Source organism: Limulus polyphemus, unplaced genomic scaffold (assembly GCF_000517525.1).
Source record: "Limulus polyphemus unplaced genomic scaffold, Limulus_polyphemus-2.1.2 Scaffold2800, whole genome shotgun sequence".
Classification (NCBI taxonomy): domain Eukaryota; kingdom Metazoa; phylum Arthropoda; class Merostomata; order Xiphosura; family Limulidae; genus Limulus; species Limulus polyphemus.
In genome coordinates this window covers 116,496-127,249 of record NW_013668410.1, presented here as the reverse complement: position 1 = coordinate 127,249, position 10,754 = coordinate 116,496, and the positions used below count along the sequence as shown (strand labels likewise).

The window sequence follows — 10,754 nt, the reverse complement described above, 5'->3', positions numbered from 1 at the left end:
TTGTTTGCTGTTCTAATAAATCGTTCGTGATGTCCATAGAACCTGTCTCATCATACAAATTACATATGTAGATGTTTATTATAACATCTGTTTCTCAGTTTGACAGCGCTTAGTGTATTTGTAGCATCTTAGTCATAATGATCTTATTACAAAATATTCAATTATTTTGACCAAGACTGTACCTGACGCTAGTTACAAGTGCTCAGCAGGTAGGCTGAGATAATACATCACGAGATTCTTGATTGGTTGGTTTTGAATATCTACTCAAAGCTATATACACACACACTGACTACTAGGCTAATACATTACAGTAGCGAAAATAGTTTAGTACGAACACCCAGGTTTTACAAACTCATCAAAAAAAAAGATAGCAAGTAAAAATAATAACATACTGAAACAGCCCCTAAAAGTACCCACTATTGTCTTACACACCTATCCAAATAAATGTGTAAGAAAATAATAGCCTACTGAAACAGCCCCTAAAAGTACTCACTATTGTATTACACACCTATCCAAATAAATGTGTAAGAAAATAATAACATACTGAAACAGCCCCTAAAAGTACCCACTATTGTCTTACACACCTATCCAAATAAATGTGTAAGAAAATAATAACATACTGAAACAGCCCCTAAAAGTACCCACTATTGTCTTACACATCTATCCAAGTAAATGTGTAAGAAAATAATAGCTTACTGAAATAGCCCCTAAAAGTACCCACTATTGTATTACAGACCTATCCAAATCAATGTGTAAGAGAATAATAGCATACTGAAACAACCCCTAAAAGTACCCACTATTGTATTACACACATATCTAAATAAATGTGTAAGAAAATAATAACATACTGAAACAGCCCCTAAGAGTATCCAGTTTAATCATATTGTTTACACACTCATCCAAATAAAGATAAGAAGAAAATCATAGCATACTGAAACAATCCCTAAAAGTACCCACTATTGTATTACACACCTATCCAAATGAATGTGTAAGAAAATCATAGCATACTGAAATAATCCCTAAAAGTACCCAATTTAACCGTATTGAGCAAACTTCTATTTCGTTTTTATTCTAATTGCTGACTGGGTTATATAGTAATTAACTCCTTACTTACGGGCTATAAGGTATTTAACCCTTCAGGCTGTACAAAATTTTACCCCTTACCTTCAGGCTATACGATATTTTAGTTATTATGGACAAAACTCTTGAATTCAAAACCCCTTTATTCCGAAAGGTCTTCTTTACAGAGTAAAACTAGTATATATAGAGTTACCACTGAGCAAGACCCTTGAATTCAAAACCCCCTTTATTCCGAAAGGTCTTCTTTACAGAGTAAAACTAGTATATATAGAGTTACCACTGAGCAAGACTCTTGAATTCAAAACCCCTTTATTCCGAAAGGTCTTCTTTACAGAGTAAAACTAGTATATTTAGAGTTACCACTGAGCAAGACTCTTGAATTCAAAACCCCCTTTATTCTTAAAGGTTTTCTTTACAGATAAACTAGTACATAAAGAACTGAACATGGTTTATGGAAAACATCCCTCCCTAACAACATTTTTGGAATTGTTTCGTAGCAGTTAAAAAGTCATATCCTTCTACTGGTGAGCATAATGTCTGTTCACATTATGTAGTTAGTTATAATTTCTGTTTGTTTATTTTAATACTGGCGAAAGTACGCGGCTTCGCTCGGGTTATTAGGTTGATATATTCTAGATGACTATGTCAGTATGTGTATTCTGAACCCATTTTAGTATAAAAAGTATAACTTATATACTTTTGTTGGTCCTTTATGGGGTGTGGCCTGTTTATAAAGGTAACCTTCTTTCTGACTTGTAAACTTAAATAATAAAAACAAACCTCTTTAATTAATGGAGCCTCGAAATTAGAAAACAACAAGTATATTTTTCGAATTTCGTAGTTTATACATTTCATTTTATACTTTTAGCACATAGCCTCTTAACAACAACATTAGGTTATAATACTATTGCTAAGCAACATGACATGAAAGCCATCGCTGAAACGCATTGTTAACAAAACGTACTGGCTTTTTCTATATATTAGAAGTTGTAATATAAGGAACCACTTATTTTATATGTGGTTTTTCGCTAGCTTGCCTCTTTTAAAAGATGCGCATGCGCGCATGCACAAGTACATTTCTTTTCTATGTGTTTTTTGGCATAAAAAGATGCGCACGCGCACGCACCCGAATAAGTAATAACACCCAGGTGCACACCCTCAGGGTCCACTTAGCATGTGGGCAAAATTTCAGGTTTCTAGGTTCTTTCCTCTTGGAGTTATGGCGATTACACAGAGATACGCTCTTTTATAGTTATAGATTTATCATTTGTTAATAAACAGGTAATGATGGGATAAGGTAGTAAATGGATCACTATATTCGAGCCTTATAGTTTGGGATTTACAGCATACCATTTTTTACTTTTGTGGAACGTTACCATCATCTAAGAACGTTTTTGTACCAATAAAATATAGGTTTTGCTTCTTATTTTATTGATTTTGAAGAGCTTTGAACTATAGATGTAAAGTACTCGCACCTCGAAGTTTTGAGAGGAAATAGAACTTTTAAGAATACATGAAAGCAGGTTTGTGATTGGTCTATTGACAGTTTTCACAAAAATTGATTGGTCTTAGTTGTTGTAACTCACATTATTTTTCACTGATTATATATGAAGTATATTGTTAACGACATTTGTGTATTTATAAAGTAAAAATCTATAGGGCAGCTTACTAGTACACGTACAGCTTTGTTTTGGTTTAACATTAAGACTGGTGATAAGTTTCAGTAAGCCTAACGTCACTAACCTTTAAAACCACAAAGCTACACAACGAGCTATCTGTGATGTGCTCACAACGGGTTATCCAAGCTCGGTTTTTAGCGTTATGAGTCATCAGGCTTACTGGTGAACCACCACAGAGAGGGACAAACTTTGTAAAGTAAATGATAGATTTATCGATACTTTAAACGTATGTTGACTTTACATTTATTAATCATTGAGTAAATATTTTAAAATCATAATATAAGAAATACCTACAATATCAATTGTTGAAACAAGTCTTCTACTGATGATATATGAAGTGTATTGTTAACGATATTACTAATTCTTGAATCACATTGTTCCAATATTATTAATGATATTCCTAATTCTTGAATCATATTGTTCCAATATTATTAATGATATTCCCAATTCTTGAATCGCATTGTTCCCGAATTAGGAATATCATTAATAATATTGGAACAATGTGATTCAAGAATTAGGAATATCATTAATAATATTCTATGATTAGCAACTCATAAATATCTAAAACAACAATACTAGTGAAGTGGTTGAATAACTATGATTAGCAACTCATAAATATCTAAAACAACAATACTAGTGAAGTGGTTGAATAACTATAAGTAGCTACTCATAAATATCTAAAACAACAATACTAGTGAAGTGGTTGAATAACTATAAGTAGCTACTTATAAATATCTACAACAACAAATATCAGTTAAGTGGTTGAATAACTATGATTAGCTACTTATAAATATCTTCAACAACAACAGTGGGATTCAGTTAAGGATAAATATTGCTTACATTCAGATTTAACGCTCGTAGTGAATTCCGACTTAACACTGATACTAAATACCAACTTAACACTGGTAATAAATATCGAATAAACACTGTATTAAATACCAAGAAACGACATTGACAACAGTCATAATTTAAAGCATAGTTAGGCACACTGATTCCATTTTAAAAACCATTTGTTTCATCCCTTTGTTATTTTATAAATTTGTAAAATATTCTGTATGTTTCAAGTTTAGGTTTCAATACAGAAAGGCGATGAATGGAGTCACTAAGTTCTTTTCAAACTAGTTAATCATGGAAATGTGTCAGTCAACAAGAAATCACACGTGCTTTCTTTTAACAAAGATTGATATAACCTAACAATTACTGTACAGGTAGTGAGTGACTGTTTTTTTCTACTGGTGAGTCATGTGTGTGGAGATTCCATCTTAAAGAGAACTGGCATTGTTGGTTTCACAACATATTTTCTTAGCCTGGAACTTCAGCAAGTTTTATTACAGACGAGATCTAGTGAGATGACAGAATGCCTGAAATGAATGCTTTCTTATCCAGAAAGCAGGCGGCATTAGTTCGGACATTGATCTGCCCAAAAGCGGATGAGGTTCTATAATTATCGGTAATTGCCTATCCAGATTCTTGCTGGATATGTCATCGAGATGGCAAACAAAATGGAGGTAGCATAATTTGATGGTAACACAAATGCACGACTTCCAATGCTGATGGTTCAAGATTGTACAAGTAGCCTTGATGCAAGAAAGCATCAAATGATCGATGGTTTGTTGGTTTAGTTTCCAATGTATTTATTGGTCAGCCAACTGAATGGATTAAACGCTCCCACATATACACAAACAATGCAAAGGCTTCATTCAAGCGCTAGGGACATGGGAAGTATCAATATAGAGTAGATGTTAAAGAACAGAATCATACAGCCTTCAGAGAGTATATGGACATTTCCAAATACCGTAAATCAGGTTTTTGTGAATCTGATGGAATGATTTACATTTCATTGATTGCCTTTGATGCCAACTGAAGCGAGTGGATCAAATCGTGTATGGTGATATAATGTTTTGATGGCAAGTTGAAGGATACCGCCTAGGTTGGTAAATTCACTGTAGTGTGGATTATTATATTTAGCCATAGTCAGAATGTTGATAATATTTGTCCTAGTCTCCGTCTTTAAAAGTGGGAAAAGAAATTACGTAGCCTGAGAAAATTACTAAATTAAAAGTTAATGAACTACTAAAAGTCACACCTTACTATCGAATTCACCCATAACTTCATTGCAGTCGTAAAACATCTGGCCTTGTAAAAAGAACACTTCTGCCCGTCCGTGAATCAACTGGACACTAGACACACCACAAGCTACTGTCCAAATGACGGCTATGATGGCTGTTCCCTTGGACTTAGTCCACTGCAAGCCAAGAGGATACATTATGGCGTAATACCTGTGTGAAAAATCAGAGATCTACCTTTCACTTTAAAAAAACGTGTCAATAATAACACACTTCATATATCATGAGTGAAAAATGTATTGGAACAATGTGATTCATGAATTAGGAATACCATTAATAATATTGGAACAATGTGATTCAAGAATTGAGAATATAATTGATAATATTGGAACAATGCGATTCAAGAATTGGGAATATGATATTGGTACAATGTGATTCATGTTTTAGGAATACCATTAATGATATTGGTACAATGTGATTCATGAATTAGGAATACCATTAATGATATTGGTACAATGTAATTCATGAATTAGGAATACCATTAATGATATTGGAACAATGTGATTCATGAATTAGGAATACCATTAATGATATTGGAACAATGTGATTCATCAACAATACTAGTGAAGTGGTTGAATAACTATGATTAGCTACTTATAAATATCTAAAACAACAATACTAGTGAAGTGGTTGAATAAACCACGATCCACTCTCTAGCAAGACCACGATTCACCCTCTAGCAAGATCATTATCCATTGTCTAGTAAGACCACGATCCACTCTCTAGCAAGACCACGATCCATTCTCTAGCAAGATCACTATCCACTCTCTAGAATGACCACGATCCACTCTCTAGCAAGATCACTATCCACTGTCTAGTAAGACCACGATCCACTCTCTAGCAAGACTACGATCCACTCTCTAGCAAGATCACTATCCACTGTCTAGTAAGACCACGATCCGCTCTCTAGCAAGATCACTATCCACTGTCTAGTAAGACCACGATCCACTCTTTAGCAAGACCACGATCCACTCTCTAGCAAGATCACTATCCAATCTCTAGTAAGACCACAATCCACTCTCTAGCAAGATCACGATCCACTCTCTAGCAAGACCACGATCCACTCTATAGCACGACCGCTATCCATTCTCTAGCAAGATCACTATCCACTGTCTAGTAAGACCACGATCCACTCTCTAGCAAGACTACGATCCACTCTCTAGCAAGATCACTATCCACTGTCTAGTAAGACCACGATCCACTCTCTAGCAAGACCACGATCCACTCTCTAGCAAGACCACGATCCGCTCTCTAGCAAGATCACTATCCACTGTCTAGTAAGACCACGATCCACTCTCTAGCAAGACCACGATCCACTCTCTAGCAAGATCACTATCCAATCTCTAGTAAGACCACGATCCACTCTCTAGCAAGATCACGATCCACTCTCTAGCAAGACCACGATCCACTCTACAGCACGACCGCTATCCATTCTCTAGCAAGATCACGATCCACTGTCTAGTAATCCCACGATCCCCTCTCTAGCAAAACCACGATCCGCTCTCTAGGAAGACGACGATCCACTCTCTAGCAATATCACTATCCACTCTCTAGCAAGACCACGATCGCAAGCGCGCAGCAAATATGATGAAGGTATATATTGACAGTGAAGGGACCTATGAAACATTCACAATAAGAGTTTGGTCTGCACATATCCCCAATATGAACATTCTTGACACAGTCGGGTCTTATGTAAAATCTGAGAAGGTCAAAGGTGACAAAAACTTTGATGAATTGTGAAGAGTAACACAGGATATTTGGTATAAAATTCCAAAATCCTACCTTGATGTGACATCATGAAAAGAACATAACCTGATCTACCTGAAGCAGGGAACTCAAATAAAACATACTATGACATCATGAAACGAAGGGAATTTGATCTATCTGAAGTAGTGGACTCAAATAAAAAATACTATGACATCATGAAAAGAAGATAACCTGATCTACCTGAAGCAGAGAACTCAAATAAAAAACTCTATGACATCATGAAAAGAAGGTAACCCGATCTACTTGAAGCAGAGAACTCAAATAAAACATACTATGACATCATGAAAAGAAGGTAACCTGATCTACCTGAAGCATAAGACTCAAATACAAAATTCTAGTTTTGTTTTATATATCCTATAATATTGTTCTGTACCATTAATAAGTTCAGAATTTAGTTGATATGACTCATTATTGTTGACTCCTGTTTTATATTTCCTATAATATTGTTCTGCACCATTAATAAATTCAGAATCTAATTGATATGACTCATTATTGTTGACTCTTGTTTTATATTTCCTATAATATTGTTTTGTAACATTAATAAATTCAGAATCTAGTTGATATGACTCATTATTGTTGACTCTTGTTTTATATTTCCTATAATATTGTTTTGTAACATTAATAAATTCAGAAACTAGTTGATATGACTCATTATAGTTGACTCCTGCTAAATAATAAAATTATAGAAAATTAACTTGTAGTCATTTTTACACAATTATAAAAATAATATAATTCACAGCTGAAACTTATTGAGTAAAAAAGTTTTATTTATTTAGTTATATATCTAAATAGTTTAATTGAAAATTTTGATTTGATTTTAGCATGTTCCAGGCAAAGTCACTGGTGTTCAAGAATTTAATGAATTTTTTCTGAGCATAATTTGATAATCGTAGTCTCATAGGAGGAATGATTTTGAACAAAGTAGCATTATTGTGTCCTTCTAACGTGAACACAAGTGTAGATTTATTGATTCCCAGCCAATCGCTTTTTCTATTCCTCGGTTGTCATGGTATGATGTCCTTGCTCAAAGAAGCCATAGGCTACTTATCTAAACTCGTCATTAGAATTCATTTTCTGCTCGTTGGAACTGTTAAAGCAACAACGCTTCAAGCTCAGTGGCGATTTCTGTAGGAGTCGGAAGGAAGTGATAAGCGCTTAATCTTGTGATACGTTGCTAAAATAAAAGTTCACTGTGAACAACACAGTTCTGATTTTTGTTGAATGTTTGTGAAAAGCGAGATTTATCATTTTTTATACTTCATTAGAATTATGAGGTTGAAGAAGAATAATTTTTTAAAGCTAATTTCGCGCAAGACTATCTGTACCAGCCGTTCCTAATTTAATAGTGACATACTAGAGGTAAGGCAGCTAATCAACACAACCCACCGTCAGTTCCTGGGCTACACTTTAAACAACCAATAGTGGAATTGACTTTTACGTTATAATGCCCCACGGCTGAAAGGGTAAGCGTGTTTAGTGATAGGGATTCGAACCCGCAACCGTCAAATTGCGAATTGAGTATCCTAACCGCCAGGCCAGGCTAGGCTCTAAGTATGATAAGAAAATAAATGTTTTTGTAGAACAGGATAAGGTAGGCTTAGTGATAAAGTAAGCTTAGTTAAATTATTCTGCACTCGACCATATCGAGTTTCGTTTCGTCGACAAGGCCACTGAGTTAAACTGCTTTAATGGACAAAAAAAAAACTCTGAAAAGAAAAAGAAATCTGAAAACAGATTTATAAATGAAAATAAAACTAATTTAATCTTATTACATGTATTAAATACAACCTTTGGTTAACAGATAGAAAAAATGTCGTTTTCCTTGTAATTTATAATTTGCTTCTCACCTGTGGTTTGGATGTATGTCTGAGGGTTTATACCACTAAAAATTTGGTTTCGATACCTATGGTGGGCAGAATACAGATAGGTGTAGCTTTGCGCTTATCATCAACAAAACAATATATTATAAACTTGGTATTGCAAAAAAATATTTTTATTGTACTCCAGTTATTTTAAATTCTTTCAAACTTTCAAACTGCATGATTTGTTTTTCGAAATTCAAAACAAATATACAGTTTATGGTTTTATAAAATAGATACTTTATATGAAAATTGTAAGAGAATGAAGATCGATAATTAAATTATACAATAAAGATAAACATTTTAAATTGTTTCTGGCCAGGTGGTTAGGGCACTTGACTCGCAATCTGAGGGTTACGGCTTCAGTTGCCCGTCCCACCAATCACACTCGCCCTTTCAGCCTTGGGGGCGTTATTACGTGACGGTCAATCCCACTATTCGTTGGTAAATAAGTATCCAAAGAGTTGGCGGCGGGTAGTGATGACTAGCTGCCTTCCTTCTAGTCTTTCTATGCTAAATTAGGGACGGCTATCAGAGATAGCCTTCGTGTAGCTTTGCGCGAAAGTCAAAATAAACAAATAAGCAATTAATTGTTTCTTAAAAAACGTATAAGAATCAAATATTTTCGAAATTACAAAGATATGAATACATACAAGTATGAAATATGATATTTATTTGAGAAGTTACGTACTCTCGAGAAATTAATTAAAAACTTTTGAAATATTTCATCTGGTAGTGTTTATTCGCAATAGAATTTAATAAACAATATAGCACGTGAATTGAATATGCACTCGGGTCCCACAAAGATACATATGCCATACAAATTCTGTGACGCTGTTAAAGTAACGTAAAGTATTACAACCATATCCATGTTTATTAAAACAGACAGTTTATATGTCTTACCTTTGTTTTAGACTGATGTTGCTGACTGTCTCGTATGTCGTGGGCATTGCCCGGAGCACTATGCTTCCACATTTTCAAGCCTAATGCAGCATAGGCATAAGTTAAAACAAGCATGGGTAGGAGAAATGTCACAGCGAAAACGACAAGTGTGTAGAGCTGAAACACAGTCATACTTTGTTATAAACTGATACATATGAAAATACTTGAAGTGAGCTTAAGAATTCACACCATTAAAAGACAGTAAACTTTAGTGAAGTAGTTGAATAAATATAAGTAGTTACTTATAAATATGTAAAACTTACTAGACAATGGATAGTGATCTTGCTAGAGAGTGGATCATAATCTTGCTACAGAGCGAATCGTGGACTTACTAGACAATGGATAGTGATCTTGCTAGAGAGTGGATAGTGATCTTGCTAGAGAGTGGATCGTGGTCTTGCTAGAGAGTGGATAGTGATCTTGCTAGAGAATGGATCGTGGTCTTGCTAGAGAGTGGATCGTGGTCTTACTAGACAGTGGATCGTGATCTTGCTAGAGAGCGAATCGTGGACTTACTAGACAATGGATAGTGATCTTGCTAGAGGGTGAATCGTGGTCTTGAGGGAATGAGACTATATCTGTCCTTGTCAGCAATCAGTTTTCCTTAAAATGTTGACTCATCCCCAAACTTGTGGCGATTCCCAGTATTATAGATGTACACTGTATTTGATGGCAAAAATATGCACTCGATCATCGTCTGTCTCTTACAAGCACTTGTAAAAATTTCAGTTTCCTACCTCGGATATTACTATTATTAACAGTAACAGTTTAACGTGCCTTCTGTAGAATCTTGTACACAACTCCTTCTAAGGAGTCTTCTATACAACCCGTACTGAAACACGGAGTCCTGTATACAGTTCCTACTGACGGAGTCTTGCACACAATTCTTACTGAAACACGGAGTCCTATATACAGTTCCTACTGATGGAATCTTGTACACAATTCTTACTGAAACACGGAGTTTTGTATACAGTCTCTACTGAAGGAGTCCTGTATACAGTTCCTACTGATGGAGTCTTGTACACAATTCTTACTGATGGAGTCTTTTATACAGCTCCTACTGAAACATGAAGTCTCGTGTACAACTTCTGTTGAAACATGGAGTCTTGTACACAGCTCCTACTGATAGAACCTTGTACACAGTTTCTGCTGATGGAGGATTTGGTTACAGCTTCTACTGATAGAACCTTGTACACAGTTTCTGCTGATGGAGTTTTGGTTACAGCTCCTACTGATAGAACCTTGTACACAGTTTCTGCTGATGGAGTTTTTGGTTACAGCTTCTACTGATAGAACCTTGT

At 35.0% G+C, this 10,754-nt stretch overlaps 1 protein-coding gene across 1 annotated transcript in view; it reads right to left on the bottom strand.

The window, feature by feature from the left end:
* Positions 1-10,754, bottom strand: part of LOC111087882 (delta-type opioid receptor-like) — a 39,622-nt gene that overhangs the window by 10,647 nt on the left and 18,221 nt on the right. Inside the window, exon 2 of the mRNA XM_022396154.1 lies at positions 4,851-5,038. Within this exon, the coding sequence (XP_022251862.1) occupies positions 4,851-5,038 (188 nt within the window). The remainder of the gene's footprint in view (positions 1-4,850; positions 5,039-10,754) is intronic.